Source organism: Mus musculus, chromosome 1 (assembly GCF_000001635.26).
Source record: "Mus musculus strain C57BL/6J chromosome 1, GRCm38.p6 C57BL/6J".
In the NCBI taxonomy this organism is placed as follows: domain Eukaryota; kingdom Metazoa; phylum Chordata; class Mammalia; order Rodentia; family Muridae; genus Mus; species Mus musculus.
Window position 1 is genome coordinate 163,867,904 of NC_000067.6, and position 20,404 is coordinate 163,888,307.

At 37.5% G+C, this 20,404-nt stretch overlaps 1 protein-coding gene across 4 annotated transcripts in view; it reads left to right on the plus strand.

The window, feature by feature from the left end:
- Kifap3 (kinesin-associated protein 3) overlaps positions 1-20,404 on the plus strand; it is a 154,970-nt gene that overhangs the window by 105,766 nt on the left and 28,800 nt on the right. For all 4 annotated transcript variants that reach the window (XM_006496681.3, XM_006496679.3, NM_010629.3 and 1 more), the window contains exons 17-19: positions 798-883; positions 15,480-15,669; positions 20,303-20,402. In XM_006496681.3, coding sequence (XP_006496744.1) covers positions 798-883; positions 15,480-15,669; positions 20,303-20,402 — 376 coding nt within the window. The remainder of the gene's footprint in view (positions 1-797; positions 884-15,479; positions 15,670-20,302; positions 20,403-20,404) is intronic.

Below are 20,404 nucleotides of genomic sequence, written 5' to 3' on the forward strand. Positions count from 1 at the left end.
ACATAGTGCACAATAACATTATGCCTACATCTGGGACTCACTGGCTAGCCAGCTTAGCCCATGTGCTAATAAGAGGCCCCATATATAAAAGTTTGGTTACTCTCACCTGTGCACTTCTCTTAGGAATCTGTTTTGTTCATTTTATGTTCAGTTTTCACTTTTGTGTTCTTTGTTGAACTTTTTTTGTTTCTCTGGGTTTTCTAAATCTGAATTATATTTGCATATATGTTTTATTATTTCTTCAAATCCTTCTATTTTAAAATGCTTTATGTTATTTTATTTTTTAATTCTATTTTTAATTTATTTTTTAAACTCCATATTTTATTCCCTGCCCCCTCCCATCCACCCTTCAACTTCTCCACATCCCATACCTTCTCCCCACCCCACCCCATCTCCCCATCCCGACCCCATTTGACCTCTAAACTCCCTGGGGTCTCCAGTCTCTTGAGGGTTAGGTGCATCATCTCTGAAAGAACATAGACCCGGAAGTCCTCTATGTCTCCAGTTTTTCTTCTTACTATAGCAACTATATGAGATTTGACTGATTCATTATTTGTTCATATTCATTGTCCTATGAAATAAATTAACCTGAATATTATGGACATAAAAGATAGAGAAAACAATTTTAGCTCTTTCTGATACTCTCTCCCTACTTCCTCCCATGTATGTGTGTGTGTGAGTGTGTATATATGTGTGTGTGAGTGTGTGCCATATGCTACCATAATGTTATGTGTAATTTCTCTGACTGAAGAGCTGCAATCTCGATTCATTTTGCATCTTTAACCACTTATATTCAGAAGCTCCAGCATATCTCATTGACCTGATGCATGATAAAAATAATGAAATCCGGAAAGTCTGTGATAACACATTAGATATCATCGCAGTAAGTACTTTCGCTATAAAACCTATACTGATTTCATTTTGTGTAAGAGAAGACATTGTAAACCTAATTTGAACTATTCATGTAAACACAACTTTGTTTTTTAGTTAAGATCTAGAAAATTCTTTAATCCAAATTAGGTCTTTGGCTTTCAGCTTTTAACCATAGGCTCTTTAGAGGGCTTTGTACAGAATTACAATATACAGTCTGATCTCTGCAGCATCCTAGAATCATTTATTTTTAGAAGTATGTATAGAAGAAGGGAGATTGATGGTAGTGTCTATAAAATGAATACAATTTTAAAATTTTATTTAAACTATTTTTCAATTATTTGATCATTTTGGTGTATATATATGTGTGTATACTAGTCTTATAAGGTACTTAAAATAATAGGAATTACAAAAATTTTCATGGTATTGTTGATGCTGGGGCATTTTAAAGTATACAAGAGTAGAGGGATTACATCTTGGGTTAGAAACTGGCTGAACTTAAAGATTTGTCTCCAAAAATTAAGATGGCACTATAGAGCTCTTCTCAGACTTGAGCTTTAGGCTAGGGGATGTGCTGTGATTGCAAATGCAATTTTGCTGGATACTGTTGGTACAGCATGCATGCTACCTTCTTTGAACTGCATTTCAGCCATGTTTTAAGGTGTCTTGATGGTAGCCTATTCAGTAGTTTTAAGATCTTACCAACCTCTTTAAGCAAATTGGTAAACATGTTTTGAAAACTGATTATCTAGTTCATTGAAAATAAATTGAGTTAACTTTTCTGTTAGTGATTTCATTATGGAGTAGAAAATTAACGACAGAAACTTTCTTGTTGATTTCTCTGCCCATATTTTGTTTCAGAAATTCATCTTATTTAATGTCAGCTGCTTTTAAACTGGGCTAAATACTTCATAGTGGTTTTGAACTAAATTGATTAAATGCTGTTTAGCTTTGATCTAAGTCAAAATAAAGAATATATATATAAATGGATCTTTTCCAATATATCATAGCTTGATAGAAATGGCCATGGAGGTTATAAAATATTTGATACTCTTGGGGAATAATTTAATGGCATATATATGATTTTCAAATACATCACCATGTCATTGCATATAAAATATGTACTATAAGAATAAGGGACGGCTTAGAGCTACACATGTGTGAATCTCTGTAAACAGGGAGGACAGCAATAAGCTGTCAGTGTAGTGCACCACTTCCTGTGCTCCAGTTCCCTCTGAGAAATGGAAGGTATGGTTAGGTTGGCACGGCAGGGGTTTTATTTCAGAATGTAAATAAATGGTAGTGCTAAAGATTATCTTAATGTAAGAATGTTTGGCAGAAATATGAATATGTTATAGGATGGCATTTTATTCCAGTTAAGCATACAATCTGAGTTCCCCTTGCCTGTCTTTTACTTAGAGCTGCCTCCTCCTCATGCACAATTCCTTCCTAGATGCTGCAGCCTTCCTTCTCCACAGCCACAGTTTTCTATTGATCTTATATCAAGGTCTGTAATTTCCCTTTTTCCCTTGCTTCCTCTAGCATCCTTTCAATTTAATCTTAACTTCTGCTTCTACTACTATATTAAAATGCTACTCATTGAAAAGACAAAAACAAACAACAACAGGACAAGTGTTCATGTCCCTTCGTCCAGGTTCTTCAGCCTTCATTCTGTGTTGTTGGTCACATTCTCCCTGAGGAGACCGAGAACCTGTTAAACAAGCCACAAAGACAACAGTGCTAGGTAATTATTGTGAAGAGCCTTGTTGTCATAAAAGTGTCAGAGTTATTTGGAAGCCCCACTGTCCTGTTCAACTGGCTCAGATCCTGGTTGTGTTTCCTAGAAGTGAAATCCAAGAAAGCCAATGGAAAGACACCAGGATATGGAAACAAGCCCTGTTCTACTAAAAACATATTTATTTTACCTTTCTGCCATTTGACTCTAAGGTCCAACTTTAACTAGACAGTAGAGAATTTTAGCAGAGTCTACAAACATGATCCTCCTCACTTAGGTAGAAGCTCTGATCATAATTCAATATTTGACTTTCAGAAAGGGCAGGCTGATCTCCTACATCTATAATTCAATTGATTTTTTAAAGCATATATTAAAGAATCTCAGTGACCCCTTTAGGATTATAACCACTGAGTTTCAGTGACATTTCTGGTCCATAGAGACAGTGCTCTGATACACTTAACCTGAATGAGCAGTCAAGCCTCAATGAGGAATTTATACCTAAGTTATTTGAAGCACCATTCCCCTTCTTGAGGACAAGTTAATATCCATGTTCTTTGCTTTCATTTTGATTTTTAGGTGACATGAGAAGACAACTTGCTTATTGTCTTGATTCTTCTCAGAGTGATTCTGAGTATGTACTTTAGACAGATATATTACTGCTCATGGTTTATATTTGAAGTTGCCCCACAGACTAGATGAATTTGGATTTTTAAAAAGTGTTCATGCTATGACAATTTACAAAATAGGACAGTTAATGGCAAAATGTATTTTTTAGGACCTTTAAAGAGTAAAAAGGAAACTGCCTTTTCTACCTAACTAACCTTGTTAGTTAAATGATCCATGTTCTAATTTTTTAGTAACTCATTTTGATTTAAACTCAATATTATATTCCCAGCTTTCTGATCATTCTGACTTGAGGGAAATTTGAGGAACAAAGCATCTTTTTTTAATTCTTACTTTTTGAGAATCTTATCTATTGTGTTTTGATCTATAATCCCTTTTGACCCACTTCTCCATCTCTTCCAGAACCACCTCCCTACTCCATACCAACCTAACTTTGTATCCTCATTTGCTTTCTTTAAAGTCATCAGTCTCATTAGTGTTACCTATGTACTCTTAGGTGTGGGACCATCCACTATGTGCGTTAGACCTAACAGAGACCACACCTGTAAATAAATCAAATTCTTTCTCTTGCTCTCAGTCTGTTTTGTGCCCACAGCCCCATGCTGCTCTTTGTCTGACGTGAACTTGTGTAGGTCCTCTGCGTGGTGTTTCAGCCACTTGAGCACCTGTGTGCATATGTGCACCTGTGCTGTGTGTTCTGCAAACACTGCTTCCTGGTAGCCATCCACCGTCTGGGGCTCTTACCAGTCCTCCTGCCCTCTCTTCCTTAATGATCTATAGCAAGCCATCTTTTTTCTTTTTCTTTCTCTTTCTCTTTTGAATTTGAAGTCTCTGATCTTGTCAATTTTTAGTTATTATTATTAAATTATTTTATTTATTTACATTCTAAATATTGCCCCCTTACCAGTCCTCTCTCCCTGAGTTCTTCACCCTACCCCATGCTGCCTCTGAGAGGGTGCTCCCCCACCCACTCACCTCCATCTCAACTCCACCAGCATCCTGGGGCATCAAGTTTCCACAGGATTAAGCTCATGCTCTCCCACTGAGACTATGCAGGGCAATCCTCTGCTACACATGTGCTCTGGGCCACGAACCAGCCCACGTATGCTCCTTGGTTGGTGGCTTAGTCTCTGGGAGCTCTGAGAGGTCCAGGTTAGTTGACACTGTTGTTCTTCCTATGGGGTTGCAATTCTCTTCAGTTCCTTCAGTCCTTCCCCTAACTCTTCCATAGGGATCCGTGACCTCAATCCAGTGGTTGGCTGTAAGTGCATTTGTCTCTGTCAGTTACTAGTACAGCATCTCCAAGGACAGTCATGCCAGCTCCTGTCTGCGCACACAGTGTTACAGGGTGAATGTGTTCAATAATCGAATTAATTCCAGATCTAGTATTTTTACTCGGAAAAGTAAGGTATTATAAGTACAGAAAATTTTATAGGGCTGACCTATTTAAATGAGATAAACTAATAAAGGTATAAATGTAGTCTTTTATACATTAATTATTAACCTTCCTCACCAAGATTTCCAAGAAAACCTTGATCAGACAGAGAAGTTTGTTTGTAATCTTGCTACCAAGGTGAGCACTTGAAATGCATCTGACAGTACTTATGCTGCAGAGAAAAATGTCTTGGGTTAGGATTAGAAATCCAGCTTTCAAAAAGCAGAGAATGCTTAAGAATTCCATAAAATGGGTAGTCACCTTTTAAAATTCTCTTTCCCTTTACCTCCCACTAGTAAGTATATGTATATGTGTATGTTACACACATGAGCTTACATGTATGTGCATGTATGGTGTGTGCATGTGTATGTATCTGTGCGCGCGCGAGCGTGTGTGTGTGTGTGTGTGTGTGTATGTATGTGTATAAGTGTACCTGTGTTGGTTAGAGTGTAGCCTAAGCTGTTGATAGTCACGTTTTACCTTAGTTGAGACAGGATATTTCTGTTCACTGTGCCCCACGCCACACTAGCTAGCTGGTGAGCTCTGGTTATTGTCCTGTGTGTGCTCCCACCTTGCTCTGGTTATTGTCCTGTGTGTGCTCCCACCTTGCTCTGGTTATTGTCCTGTGTGTGCTCCCACCTTGCTGTGGTTATTGTCCTGTGTGTGCTCCCACCTTGCTGTGGGAGTGCTGGAAGCACAGAGGCATGCAGTGGCACCCAGCTTTCTTTCGGCTCTGCAAATCTGTAGTTGGCTTCTCACACTGAAGGAGTGAGCCCTTACCCACCACGGCAGCTCTCCAGCCCAGCGCTCACTTTTACTGTGGGTGTAGACACAGCACAGAGATTTTCCAAGTGAATTGTTGGTAGAATCTGTAAAATCATCTTGCCAAACAGCTACAGCTGGCTCCTCATTATGAGCATACTAAGATTTAATTCATCAGTTTAAGTACATTTTAGAATTTTGTCTTAATTCTATAAAATGAAATTTATACTTAATGCCAAGTTTGTTTGGCCTTCTTCTGTAGTTCATTTTTGGATCACATGGAATTTAGACTATTTTTTCCAGCTTGTTAAAAATTAAAAAAAATACATATGCATGAATGTTTTTGTGTATCTCCTTTACTGATTCTTACATGTCTTGCTTTATTTTGATTCAATTGACCATAGTTGGACTTGAAACCCAAACAAAGTATAAACATGATAATTCATGATTGCTTAATTAAATAAATTTTATGTAATTATATATTTTACTATAAGGTCTATAGTGGCATATTTTAAAAACTATTTATACAGGTTAGTCTCATCATTACTTTTTAAAAAGTTTGTCTGAGGAGATAGTCATACCGAAAAGTCTGCTTTAACATTTTCCTCAGTTGAGACTATGTAAAGGCCCACACTAGGAACGGTCATGTTAAGAAAGAGGTAGTGTATACATAAAAGCCAACAACTTTATTAAATGTATGTTTATTTGAAATATATATATATATGTGTATTTTCAAGAAAATATTTTTAAGCTATAAAAAGCCTCCCCTTTTTGGAGCTTCTTAGCCTTAAAAAACTGGGCTATTTTAGACTTATTTTAATTTAGTATAAAAATTTTTTATTAAATAAACTATATTACAGTCTCAATTAGGGGTCTGCCAGATTAAAGAAGGGGAGAAGTCTGTTTTCTATCAATTGCTCCAGGACACAAAGCAGATCTGTGTAGCTCTGTGTTATCCTAGAGTGTGTTAATCAGATACAAGGTGTGACGGAAGCCAGTGACAAGAGCTCCCGTGATAGTGCCCAGACCCTGATGATAGGCTGGGTGAGCCTTCAGGATACTTCAGTGGTTAAACAGTAAACAAAGGGATGTAGAACTTCAAAAGGGATGGCACATTCCATGCAAAATCAAACCATAAGTCTCTGGTGACACATGAGAGTTTATGGAACCCGAGTGCCTAAGATCGTAATGTCAGAAGCTGAGACGAGGGAAAAATAAAAGACAAGCATGTTTTCCTTTAAATACAGCATAGAATGAAAACTTAAAGACAGAGCCCAGCAATACATGCCTCATGAAAAGTGTTCAGCAGTGAGAAGTGTCTCCCTGTAGGAATGCTACAAAGGCTTGGTGGAGTTGGCTATGTCCTAGCTGGGATCGAAGTGCTGAAATTCTCACAGCTGTTTGCTGCTATAGGATGGAAACTGGGCATGTGAGAGCATTAGGAATCCCAGAGGGATGCCATAGGAAATTGATATTAATATGTTGAGTTTATTAATATTTGACTCTACTCATTTGGGGATGCTAGGCTGTGTACCTCCAGAACTTCATCACCTTAATTCATGATGTTCTAACAGAGAAACATAACTGAAATCTCAAGGGTCACCTTTCATGCCAACACTGCTGAGCATGACTGTGGTTTTGGTAGCAGGACTCTATAAATATTGCTGAAGCTTTTGTAAAATATAATTTCTGTTTCCTAGGTGATAACAGTTTCCTGTTGAGCGGCCTCCCTCCTCACACATTCTCACTTTCCCCAGTGTTTTCAGCAGTGGTCCTGTGTCAGTCACTACACAGTTGTAGAATCAGACTTGTAGGGTGCAATGCTGATGCTCAAAGCTCATATTAGTTACTCTGAATACAATCTGGAGATCAGAGGATGCTTATTTTAATTTTATTTCTTTTGTACATGGATGTGTGTAGCATGCACTCGTGGCAGTGCACTTGCAAAGGTCAGAGGACAACAGACAGTGTGCAGAACCCTTCTACTGTATATATTGCAGAGATCCAACTCAGGTCTTCCAACTTAGCTGCAAGCACCTTTCACCCACTGAGCCATCTTGCCAGCCCAAAGATTATTTAAATAAAAATAGCAGTTCAGTCTGCTGTTCAGGATGTGGAGAAAGAGGAACACTCCTCCATTGTTGGTGGGATTGCAAGCTTGTACAACCACTCTGGAAATCAGTCTGGCGGTTCCTCAGAAAATTGGACATAGTACTACCGGAGGATCCCGCAATACCTCTCCTGGGCATATATCCAGAAGATGTCCCAACCGGTAAGAAGGACACATGCTCCACTATGTTCATAGCAGCCTTGTTTATAATAGCCAGAAGCTGGAAAGAACCCAGATGCCCCTCAACAGAGGAATGGATACAGAAAATGTGGTACATTTACACAATGGAATACTACTCAGCTATTAAAAAAATGAATTTATGAAATTCCTAGGCAAATGGATGGACCTGGAGGGTATCATCCTGAGTGAGGTAACCCAATCACAAAGGAACTTGCACAATATGTACTCACTGATAAGTGGATATTAGCCCAGAAACTTAGGATACCCAAGATATAAGATACAACTTGCCAAACACATGAAATTCAAGAAGAACGAAGACCAAAGTGTGGACACTTTACCCTTTCTTAGAAATGGGAAGAAAACACCCATGATAGGAGTTACAGAGACAAAATTTGGAGCTGTGACGAAAGGATGGACCATCTAGTGATTGCCATATGTAGGGATCCATCCCATAATCAGCTTCCAAATGCTGACACCATTGCATACACTAGCAAGATTTTGCTGAAAGGACCCAGATATAGCTCTCTTGTGAGACTATGCCGGGGCCTAGCAAACACAGAAGTGGATGATCACAGTCAGCTATTGGATGGGTCACACGGCCCCCAATGGAGGAGCTAGAGAAATTACCCAAGGAGCTAAAGGGAACTTCAACCCTATAGGTGGAACAACAATATGAACTAACCAGTACCCTGGAGCTCTTGTCTCTAGCTGCATATGTATCAAAAGATGGCCTAGTCGGCCATCACTGGAAAGAGAGGCCCATTGGACTTGCAAACTTTATATGCCCTAGTACAGGGGAACGCCAGGGCCAAAAAGGGGGAGTGGGTGGGTAGGGGGTTGGGGGGGTGGGTATGGGGGACCTTTGGGATAGCATTGAAAATGTAAATGAGGAAAATACGTAATTTTAAAAAAAAAGAAAATAGCAGTTCAATCTGTCATTGCTGCTATTATGTTAGCCTGTAATGTTGTGGTGGGTCAGGCCTAGAGGATAAAAAAAAATCATAAACTGATGGGGAACAAAAAGGAATATAAAGGAATGCATAGCATGACTTTGTCATATTTGGTGCTAGATTCTATGCTCATTGCATAAAACTTGTTTTACTAGAAGAGTTTCAAAAGTCAGCTATGGAGACTCCTGAATATTTTTGGTTTGTTTGAACTCTTACCAGTCTTCCTTTTAAAAACTCACATTTATGTGCAGGTTCATTAATTTTTATGTTGTTGAGGAGGAAGGATGAGGAGAGGACATAAAGACCTAAATTCAAATAGCTAACATCCACTTTTTAAAAAGCAGGGCAGTGACACCTATAATTCCACCACTGGGTAGGCAGGAGCAGGTGGGTCCCTGACTTCAGTTCATTGGTTCTCTTGGCCCTCTGGGCTTCTCCCATATCTAATCCTGTTCACCTTTTTCCCTTCCTCCAATCTCCTCCCCTCTCACACCCAGGACCCTTCCTTTTTTTGCGTGATTATTTTCTTCCCCCCTTCTAAGTGGGATTAAAGCTCTCCTTACTTGGGCATTTCTGCTTGTTACACTTCTTACAGTCTGTAGGTTGTATCCCAGGTATTCTGCCTGTACGTTTTGGCTAGTATCTTATCAGTGATTGTATCCTATGCCTGTCATTTTGGGTCTGAGTACCTTACTCAGGATTTGCCTGCAATAGCAACAAATAGTATAAAATACCTTGGTGTAACTCTTACCAAGCAAGTGAAAGATCTGTACGACAAGAACTTCAAATACTTGAAAAAAGAAATTGAAGAAGACCTCAGAAGATGGAAAGATCTCCCATGCTCATGGATTGGTAGGATTAACATAGTGAAAATGGCCTTCTTGCCAAAAGCAATCTACAGATCCAATGCAACCCTGGTCAAAATTCCAACACAATTCTTCACAGACATAGAGCAATTCTCAACTTCACTTGGAAAAACAAAAAACCCAGGATACCCAAAACAATTCTCAACAGTAAAAAAACTTCCAGGGAAATCACCATCCCTGACATAAAGCTGTACTACAAAGCAATAGTGATTTAAAAAAAAAAAAAAAAACTCACGGTATTGGTACAGAGAGAGACATGTCAATCAATGGAATAGAATTGAAGACCCAGAAGTAAATTCATTCACCTATGGATAATTGATCCTTGACAAAAAAAAGTCAAAACCACACAGTGGAAAAAAGAAAGCATCTATAATAAATGGTGCTGGTCTTACTGGCAGGCTGTATGTAGGAGAATGAAAATATCACCTTGCACAAAGCTCAAATCCAAGTGAATCAAGGAACTTAACATAAAACCAGATATACTGAACCTAATAGCTGAGAAAGTCAGAAAGCAGCTCAAACTCATTGCTACAGGGAGAAATCCCCTGAACAGAACACCAATGACTTAGGCTCTAAGATCAACAATCAACAAATAGGACCTCATGAAACTGAAAAGCTTCTGCAAGGCAAAAGACAGCATCCAAAGGACAAATCGGCAACCTACAGATTGGGAAAAAAAAAATCTTCACTAACTATAATCAGACAGAGGGCTAATATCCAAAGTAAATAAAGAGCTCAAGAAGTTATTCTCCAAAAACCCAAATATCCCAATTTAAAAATGGAGTACAGAGCTAAACAGAGGATTCACAACAGAAGAATCTTGACTGGCCAAGAAACACTTAAAGAAATGTTCAGTGTCCTTAGTCATCAGAGAAATGCAAATCAAAATGACCCTGAGATTCAACCTCCCACTAATCAGAATGGCTAAGATAAAAAACTCAAGAGTCAGCACTTGCTGGTGAGGATGTGGAAAAAGAAGAACAGGCCTCCACTGCTGGTGGGATTGCAAATTGGTACTACCACTCTGGAAATCAGTCCTCAGTTCCTCGGAAATTTGGAAATATTTCTACCTGAAGACTCAGCTATACCACTCTTGGGCATATATCCAAAAGATATCCCACCACACCACAAGGACACATGCTCCACCATGTTGACAGCAGCCTTATTTGTGATAGCCAGAACCTGAAAACAACCCAGATGCCCCTCAACTAAAGAATGGATGCAGAAAATGTGGTTCATTTACACAATGGAATACTATTTATTCAGCTATTAAAAGTGAGGACATCATGAATGCTTTAGCTTTTTTTCTTTTTTCTTTTTATAAAAAGTAGTGGTACAAAATTTCAGTTCGATTTAAGAACTGTGGCATAATTAAGCAGATTTTTAATACCTCAGGAATTATAAGATTGTTAAATGATTCATTAACTTAGATACACAGAAATAAAGATACAAATATTAAGACAGTTTTTTTCTCCAAACCTATCAGATGCTAATGGGCATCCCACAGACCAGATTCTGTCACTGTGTACTGAACTGTAACATCATTTTTTTTACAGGGATTTGGGTCCTACTTTATGCAACTTTTCCCCCTTGATCCTTGTTTTTGACATTAACTGCAATAAAAAGGAAACATTGAATAACAGAATGATATTTTACTTGATGTGTTCCAAAGAAATTAGATAAACAATTTAATATGTGTAGCTGGCACGTGAAATGTGATGTGTTAATTTGTAGTTAACATGATATTGAAAACATATTATGAAAAGAAAATAAGTTTTAGCTTTTTTGACAAATAAAATAAGTCAAAATCAACTATTATTTTTAAAGATACAACTCATTTATTAAAAAATATAAAAGATCAGAAATACTTAGTTCTGACATTTCAAATGGAATTAATAGGATTTCTAGTGCTATAAGGTATATTCTTGGACTGTAGGTAGCTGTGACTAACTCATCTTTGGGGGGGGGGGGGAGCAAAGTCATCCTTCCCCTGTAATGGTTGTAGTTAGACCTTTGTCAGTTATCCGCCTTCTATTATCTTCTTGCAAATAACCGTAATTCATTACAGAATAGAAAACCTGATACACCTGAACAGTTTCCTCTTGAGGTCATACACAGTTAAACAGGTTCAAGGTTATATTTAGTTAGTCCTTTGGCTAAATTACATAGACTCTGTCCCCAATACGTATGTTATTGCTTGGTACTGTGTTACATTTTGGAAAAACAAGTTGAACTACCCAAATCTGTAGCCAGTAAAACTTCTCCATGCACATTATTTTTAAGCTGCCCCACTGGTAATAAGGACATATGCTCCACTATGTTCATAGCAGCCTTATTTATAATAGCCAGAAGCTGGAAAGAACCCAGATGTCCCTCAATAGAGGAATGGATACAGAAAATGTGGTACATTTACACAATGGAGTACTACTCAGCTATTAAAAACAATGAATTTATGAAATTCTTAGGCAAATGGATGGATCTGGAGGATATCATCCTGAGTGAGGTAACCCAATCACAAAAGAAGTCACTTGATATGCACTCACTGATAAGTGGATATTAGCCCAGAAACTTAGAACACCCAAGATACAATTTACAAAACACAATAAAATCAAGAAGAAGGAAGACCAACGCATGGATACTTCATTCCTTCTTAGAATAGGGAACAAAATACCCATGGAAGGAGTTACAGAGAAAAAGTTTAGAGCTGAGACGAAAGGATGGACCATCCAGAGACTACCCGACTCGGGAATCTATCCCATAATCAGCCACCAAACCCAGACACTATTGAATTTGCCAGCAAGATTTTGCTGAAAGGACCCTGATATACCTGTCTCTTGTGAGGCTATGCCAGTGCCTGGCAAATACAGAAGTAGATGCTCATTGTCATCAATTGAATGGAGCAGAGGGCTCCCAATGGAGGAGCTAGAGAAAGTACCCAAGGAGCTGAAGGGGTTTGCAACCCTATAGGTGGAACAACAATATGAACTAACCAGTAACCCCAGAGCTCGTGTCTCTAGCTGCGTATGTAGCAGAAGATGGCCTAGTCAGCCATCACTGGGAAGAGAGGCCTCTTGGTCTTGCAAACTTTATAAGCCCCAGAACAGGGGAACACCAGGGCCAAGAAGTGGGAGTGGGTGGGGAGGGGAGCAGGGCCGGGGGAGGGTATAGGGGACTTTTGAGATAGCATTTGAAATGTAAATAAAGAAAATATCTAATAAAAAGTTGGGGAAAAAAAAAGAATAAAAGACAACTCAATGTACTTACCAGACTTAACATCACTTAGTCAACAATTCAACTCATTTACAAAACCTTGTAGCTGAAAGTTGACCCTGTGGGGTCATTTACTATATTCTCCTTCAAAATAGACTGGACTCTCCAGTGGCCTGACAGTGTCTGTGTATCCCGTCTAATTGCTTCTCTCTACTCCAAGAAGGGTGCATTTCTGCCATAGCCGTTAACAGCTTTGTCCCAAGTCAAATTACCTCAGTGTTCAAGGCCTCATATTTTGCATATGTAAAACAGAAACAATTAGGGACACTACTGCAGAATGTCCCCACGAGTCACTCACCAGCAGTATCAAACATGCACCAAGTGTCCTCACAATAAGATTTCTGTTTTTCATTTCATTTATTGAGACAATCTGTGTAATTATTGAATAGATGAATATATAAATTGCCATCACTTCTAATCATTGTAGCCATATTATTAATACAAACAAAAGCTTAGCATTTGGACTTACTGTTGGTATATAAGTATGGGTTCTAATGTAGTTATAACAGGGGATGAAGATCACTTTCAAATAATATTAAAATTCTGTCAGGTGAATAATAAATGTTTACATTTCAAAAGTAAAAAACAATAATTAATGTTTATGAATGGCTCTTAGTTTTACATAAATTACATTAGGAAACAAATTGACACTATTAGAATTGTAAATGGATATCTGTTAGAAAAGAAGAAAAGGAACTGAAGAGAGGCTCAGCAGCTAAGAGCACACTGGTTGCTCTTGCCCAGGGTCCAATTCCCAACACCCACGCTGTGACTGACAACCGATTATAACTCCAGTTTCAGGGTATCTGATGCTCTTTCTTGATACCCAGGGGCACCAAGGTCACATGTGTTGTACATACATATATGAGGCAAATCATCCTTATTAAAAAAGAAAGTCTAAAAACTTCCTTTAAAAGAGAAGGAAAGCCTGATATTTAATTATAAAATTGCCACTAGCAATACTATCATCAAAAGTGCACCATATTTACCACCTTTATTTGAAAGCAAATGTTACATAATATTTCAAATAAATTCATTGAATTTTACTTTCATATCAAAGAATACACCATAGTTTTCACAGAATTTGTTAGCCAATAAGTCAGAGAGAAAAATTAATTTAAGCCCTGGCATTGTTGCTTGTTCAGTAACAGTATGTGACATATATTTCCAAGTAAATGTGTTTATTAGCAGAGATAGTAATGGCTAAGTTATTGTTAATATATATGGTAATAATTGTGACATTTTAGGTTTAAAATGTAAGTAGGCAAAGGCACTTTGTAGGAATCAAGGGTGGAAATAAGCACAAGAAGGTTCCAGGAAGAATCACTGGCAGGCTTTAGTGAATGTCACTGTGGAGAAGTTAGCTTTAGAAATCCAACCTGTAGGCTGGGCAGTGGTGGTGCATGCCTTTAATCCCAGCACTTGGGAGGCAGAGGCAGGTGAATTTCTAAGTTCGAGGCCAGCCTGGTCTATAAAGTGAGTTCCAGGACAGCCAGGGCTATATAGAGAAACCCTGTCTCGAAAAACAAAAACAAAAACAAAAACAAAAAAAAAAAAAAATAAATCCAACCTGTAATTCAGGATAGCAGAAACTATAGCTAGATAGATAAATATATAACAGAAAATAGATAGACAAATGGATATGCAAATATGAAGATAGATGATAGAGAAAATGATGGAAGATTTCCTAAAAGTCACTTTCAGATTTCCTACCATTGAACTATCAATAAGGAACACATTGAGTTTTCAGATTTTAGTATAATTTTTAAAAAGTTGTTACCAAGTTAGTTTTACATATATTGTCATGATTGTCTGTATCAAATGATCCCACAGAATATAAATGGGTACTTATCATGGACACTTAGAACAACATTTAATGAATAGCCAGATCACACAGTATGAGAAATATTACCAAACTATGCAGGGATTGAAAATATATTCTGTTGCCTTACCAAAGGTTAAAGAGGCAAGAGAGACCATTTTTTATGCTCTAGTTAGTTCTTGGAAATTCTGTAGGCAAACATGTACAGAAGGAACAAGCTACAAGGGTCAGCAGCCAGGCATGTCATAAACCTCTTAAGGTTTCATAGGAAAGCAGAGAAGCACTAAGGGCGTCAGTGTCTAGGGCCCATTCCCAGTGCACTGCAGTGTTGGCTTAGTTGCTCAGAACAGCAACTGGCTTGTTAGGATGTCCGATAGCTGTTTCATGGTTAGAATAAAATTAAATTCAACTGTGCTATATATATATTTTTAAGTGAACGTTATCATCAGTTAAAAACGGTATTTTAGAGGTGTTTTCTCCCCTTAATATTATCTGAACTAAGAGATCATGCTAATCACTGTCATGATTCCCACAAATAATAATGGCTAGAGACCTCACTGCAGGCAGAGGCAGATTCTTCTCCTAAGATCTGACAACAGAACCCATTTCAATGTGAGTTTGTGAAATTTAGACTTGTAGCGCCTGTCCGTGCCATTTGTGACTAGTAAGCTATTCGGCCACTTGTTTGGCATATACTTCATGTCCTTTATGTCTGAGACACACTTCTAAACAGGTATTTTAAATGTTCCCTCTGAGCCTAGTGAAGGCTCTCAAGATTCTCTCCTCATAGCAATGTATTACTGAGCACCACGCAGGTGAACTTACAGAGTAACTCGCATTCTTTTTTTGTGATAGGAGTATGATGAAGAGTGGGCCAAGAAAATTCAGAGTGAGAAGTTTCGCTGGCATAACTCTCAGTGGCTGGAGATGGTGGAGAGCCGTCAGCTGGATGAGAGCGAGCAGTACTTGTATGGTGATGATCGCATTGAGCCGTACATCCATGAAGGGGACATTCTTGAAAGGCCTGACCTTTTCTACAACTCAGGTAAGATGATGACCAAAGCAAGCACACAGGCTTCCTTCGTGTGTTATAAAAAGAGTTCATCTCCTCGCCATGCACATTCCCAAACTCTAAGCACACTTTTAGTATCTAAGTGGTCTTCTATTAATAATTTCATGTAATAGCAACTGTGTACACCAAACAAAACTAGTAACATTATTTTTTCCAAGTTAGTCTTTGGTGTGATCTCCATTAAAAGTATATGTACCCAGGACAGCAAACGGCTGTTAGACGCTTTCTACTGTGTAAGTAAGTTAAAACGTTTTCAGGATGTCTGAATTCTAATCAGCAACATTACACTCATTGTTCTGTGTTCTACATCTATTAACTATATAACTTTTTAATTTCATTTCTTTATTTCTTATTTAATATAAGCAGTTTAATACTACCATGGTTTTGTTTTAATTTTAAACTATTAAATGTGTTTGGTGATTACCGGGAAGATACAAAGCTTTCCCTTCTAAAGTGTACAATCCTTTGAAATTATAGTCAGTGTTATTCAAATGCCGTATTTATTATAACACTGTTGATCATGGCTGATTACAGGGATGAGTTTGCCACAAAGATGGTAAAGTTTCACATGTTTTGCTTTTAACATTTTCACACTATCGTCAATATTAGCAATACTAAATTGAAATCAGTTATAGTTGAGACAAAGAAAGGATTTCCAATAAAGTCCTGTGGAAGACTCAAAATAAAAGTATTAGGCTGAAATGATATCTTGGAGGTAGGGAGCGTTCCTAACATGCACAGGTGTGGCTTCAGTCCTGATACCAAAGAAAAAAGAAAAAGAAAGTAATTATAACTAAATTAATGACAATTTGTGGTGTGTGATCAATAATTGGATGATAATATAATTTGGCATTATATCTGATCACTGATAATTAATATCACATTAATCAGTAATACTGTTCACATATTTTATGTCTCACAAATATATACTGTACAAATTTCACATATGTATTATATATCACCTTATATTTAATATAGACATCTGAATTCCAAAACAACAAGCTCCAGTATGCAAATGGAATAGCTTCCTTCCTCACGAAATTCTACAGCAATTCTGAGGTGCTGCTCCTTTCCAGTCAGATGGTATAGGACATTAGGTTCAGCCCACCGGACTTTGTGAGCTTAATAGCATATGACTTTTCCTTACATATTCAGACTTCATGAAGGAAAATAATGCAAAATATATATGATGCTTTTGTTCCCAGGAATCATAATATTCTTAGAATCGTTTCTTGCTTTGAAGATGATAGCTACTTTGTCAGCATCAATCAATTCCAAGTATCTGCAAGACAACCAATATTTACAGCATTTGTTTAAAAACATTGGGTTTTAAAAATATTTTATTAGATATTTTCTTTATTTACATTTCAAATGTTATTCCCTTTCCTAGTTTCCCCTCCAAAAATCTCCTATCCCTTCCTCCCTCCCCCTGTTCCGCAACCCACCCACTCCCATTCCTGGCCCTGGCATTCCCCTATACTGGGGCATAGAATCTTCACAGGACCTAGGACCTCTCCTCCCATTGATGACCGACTAGGCCAACCTCTGCTACATATGCAGCTAGAGCCACAAGTCCTACCATGTGTTTTCTTTGATTGGTGGTTTAGTTCCAAGGAGCTCTGGGGGTATTGGTTAGTTCATATTGTTGTTCCTCATATGGGGCTGCAAACCCTTTCAGCTCCTTGGGTACTTTCTCTAGCTCCTTCATTGGGGGACCTTGTGCTTCATCCAATGGATGACTGTGAGCATCCACTTCTGTATTTGTCAGGCACTGGCAGAACCCCTCAGGAGACAGCTATATCAGGCTCCTGTCAGCAGGCTCTTGTTGGCATCTGCCATAGTGTCTGGGTTTGGTGGTTGAAAAATGTTGGTTTTTAACACAGTTAACATTTCAGAACACATCTTTAAGTTATACCACATTTCTAAAATTATTTAAATCAGTGTCTTAGAATGCAAATTATAACTATTTTCTGTGAGACACTTTATAAGTTAATGTTAATCATGATACTGTTATATAATACTGTATGTGTGTGCATATATATATATACATATATATATGTTTTATTGTCATAAAAGAATATATGTCTGTCTGTATCTATTGTAAACTGAAATTTAGAAACAGTGATCACTGGTAGAAAAATAAGTAACTTTTAAATACATGAAGAGTGAGTACCATCCCTAGACATCCTTTTGGGTTTTTTTGCACACCCACATCCTAAGAGTAGGTGATGAGCCTTTAACGGTGAAGGCTTTTATGCTATGAGTTTGGGGACATTGATTCCTACAGTCACGTTCTCAGTGCTTCTTATTTCATGGATGTTTACAATTTCCTTCCATGTAGTCCAAGAATTAAATGAATCTCTGTGCCATTTCTTGATGTATCTCACAATAATATCAACCTCTTTTATTATGTGCAGTTACATTTCAGAAACATTAGAGAATTTGGGAGCAGGTTGTCTTAAATATAGGATTAATATCACTTTAGTATTTTACTTTAGTCTATAATTTGTAGGTTTCTCAAACTCTTATCCTGAGTTACTTGGTTTTAGCTTTGCAGAATTTCTTAGTATTTTAATTTAACCTTGTTGACATTAGCCAGATTTTGACAAAATACTAAATACAAAATGTATTTTCTATTTCTTTTCTTAGTTTCTTTCCTGTCCTTCTATTGTGTCTTAGAATTTCCTATGATTCTATTTTGTATCTTCTCAATGTTTACCTGGTATTGGATTTATAGAATATTTAATTTCTAGCAGACATAAAATCAGAACAAATATTACTTTGACTTTTTAGATTTTAATTAAAGTTCAATTTTAAACTTAGTAAAAATAATGATTAGTACCAGTTAGTTATATGCACTAACAATTCAACAATTAAATACTAGCCCAGACATTAATATATGGTTTATGCCAAGTGATTACTATGGAAATTTTATGAAAATACAAAGCACTATGCTTACACTTTTGCTAATTGTACTAATTAGATTTACCATTGAAGCAATTTTGAATATACTTTTATTTCAAACAACTTTCAGACATCTATTTATTTGTATGTCATGGCATGTGTCTAGAAACCAAAGAACAACCTGCCTGAGTTGGCTCTCTTTCACCATGTGCATTCCTTGTTTCAAACTCAGGTCATGAGGCTTGGCAGCAATACCTTTACCCATAGAGCCATCTCATGCAAAGAAATGTTGTCATTTAAGTCCTACTAATATTTGAAGACTCAAATCAATTATACCTTTGATACTGCCTCACCCCAAGTAGGATAGTCTAACCCCTACTAATAGTAATTCTTCTATATTTTACAGTATAATATTCCCCTGTTAACATATATCTACGATTGTGTAGTATTTGTTAATAAATTATTTTGTTGGATCCAAAGGGAAATTCTTTCAAAAGGAATAATGTGTATTAATTATGTATATTTTGGTATCACACTATTCTGGATTCAGTAATCCAGCATGGAAAACTCAAAGTCCTCAAATCCATGCCAATAGTTTCTGATTAAGAAGGCATATACTAGCCGGTCGTGGTGGCACACGCCTTTAATCCCAGCACTCGGGAGGCAGAGGCAGGCGGATTTCTGAGTTCGAGGCCACCCTGGTCAAAAACGTGAGTTCCAGGAGAGCCAGGGCTATACAGAGAAACCCTGTCTTGAAAACCAAAGGGGGGAAAAAAAAGAAGGCATATACTACAGGATTTGTTTTAGGCTTAGGGCATCACTGAAACCATAATTCAGATGTCTTAATGTCTGGTAATTGTTATTCCTCTACATCAGCCTACACATAGCAGCCTGATTAGAGTCTTGGAACAACTGAAAGTAATATAACTCTTAAATCATTTTTTTAAAACTGACAGACTGAGGGATAAAAACTTAAAGCGAAAACAGTGTTTTCAAACCACATTGCAGTATAGAGCTCTCTAGGGAATCATGTACATCTGACAGCATGATGGTATAGCTGTATCATAATTAATAACTAACGGAGATCAAGTTTTCAAAAACGATTTTCATCATGTAGACCTCACCCATTTAAGGCCATAGGATGTATAAACCATTTCATATAAAAAATTCATAACAAGTTTGTATGTTGTAATGTGTGCCATTTAAATTGTCAAATGGTTTTACTAGCACACTAATTTTGATAATATTCTCAATTGTGATATATATATATATGTATATATATATGAAGCTATGTGAATATAAAATGAGAAGCGTGCTGAAGTACTGCTCTTTGCCAGCACCATGGCATTCCATACCTCCTTTGCATTTATTCATAACCTTTTGTTAGCCTAAACCATCACTCTTCTCCCTACCACACCTGACGCCTTCCTCCTTTTTTGTCTTTTCTTGTCCACACTTCCCTAAGTACCTGGAGGGCAGTCTGTCTTGTTTCTGATTGCACTCAGTGACTGCTGTATTATCATGATATGTCTTACTGCTTGTGTATATATAGCCTCCAATGTATACTCCAGGGACAACAGCATGACCTTCTGACAGTTTGATTTCCAGACTAAACAGGTTTCTAATGTGTTGCTCAATAAGGTAATTTTTATTTCATTCCCTATAAATGTGTTTCACTAATCTCTGCTTTGGCTCTTTGTAGACGGACTAATTACCTCTGAAGGAGCCATAAGTCCAGACTTCTTCAATGATTTTCACCTCCAGAATGGAGATGTGGTGGGGCAACACGCATTTCCTGGCAGGT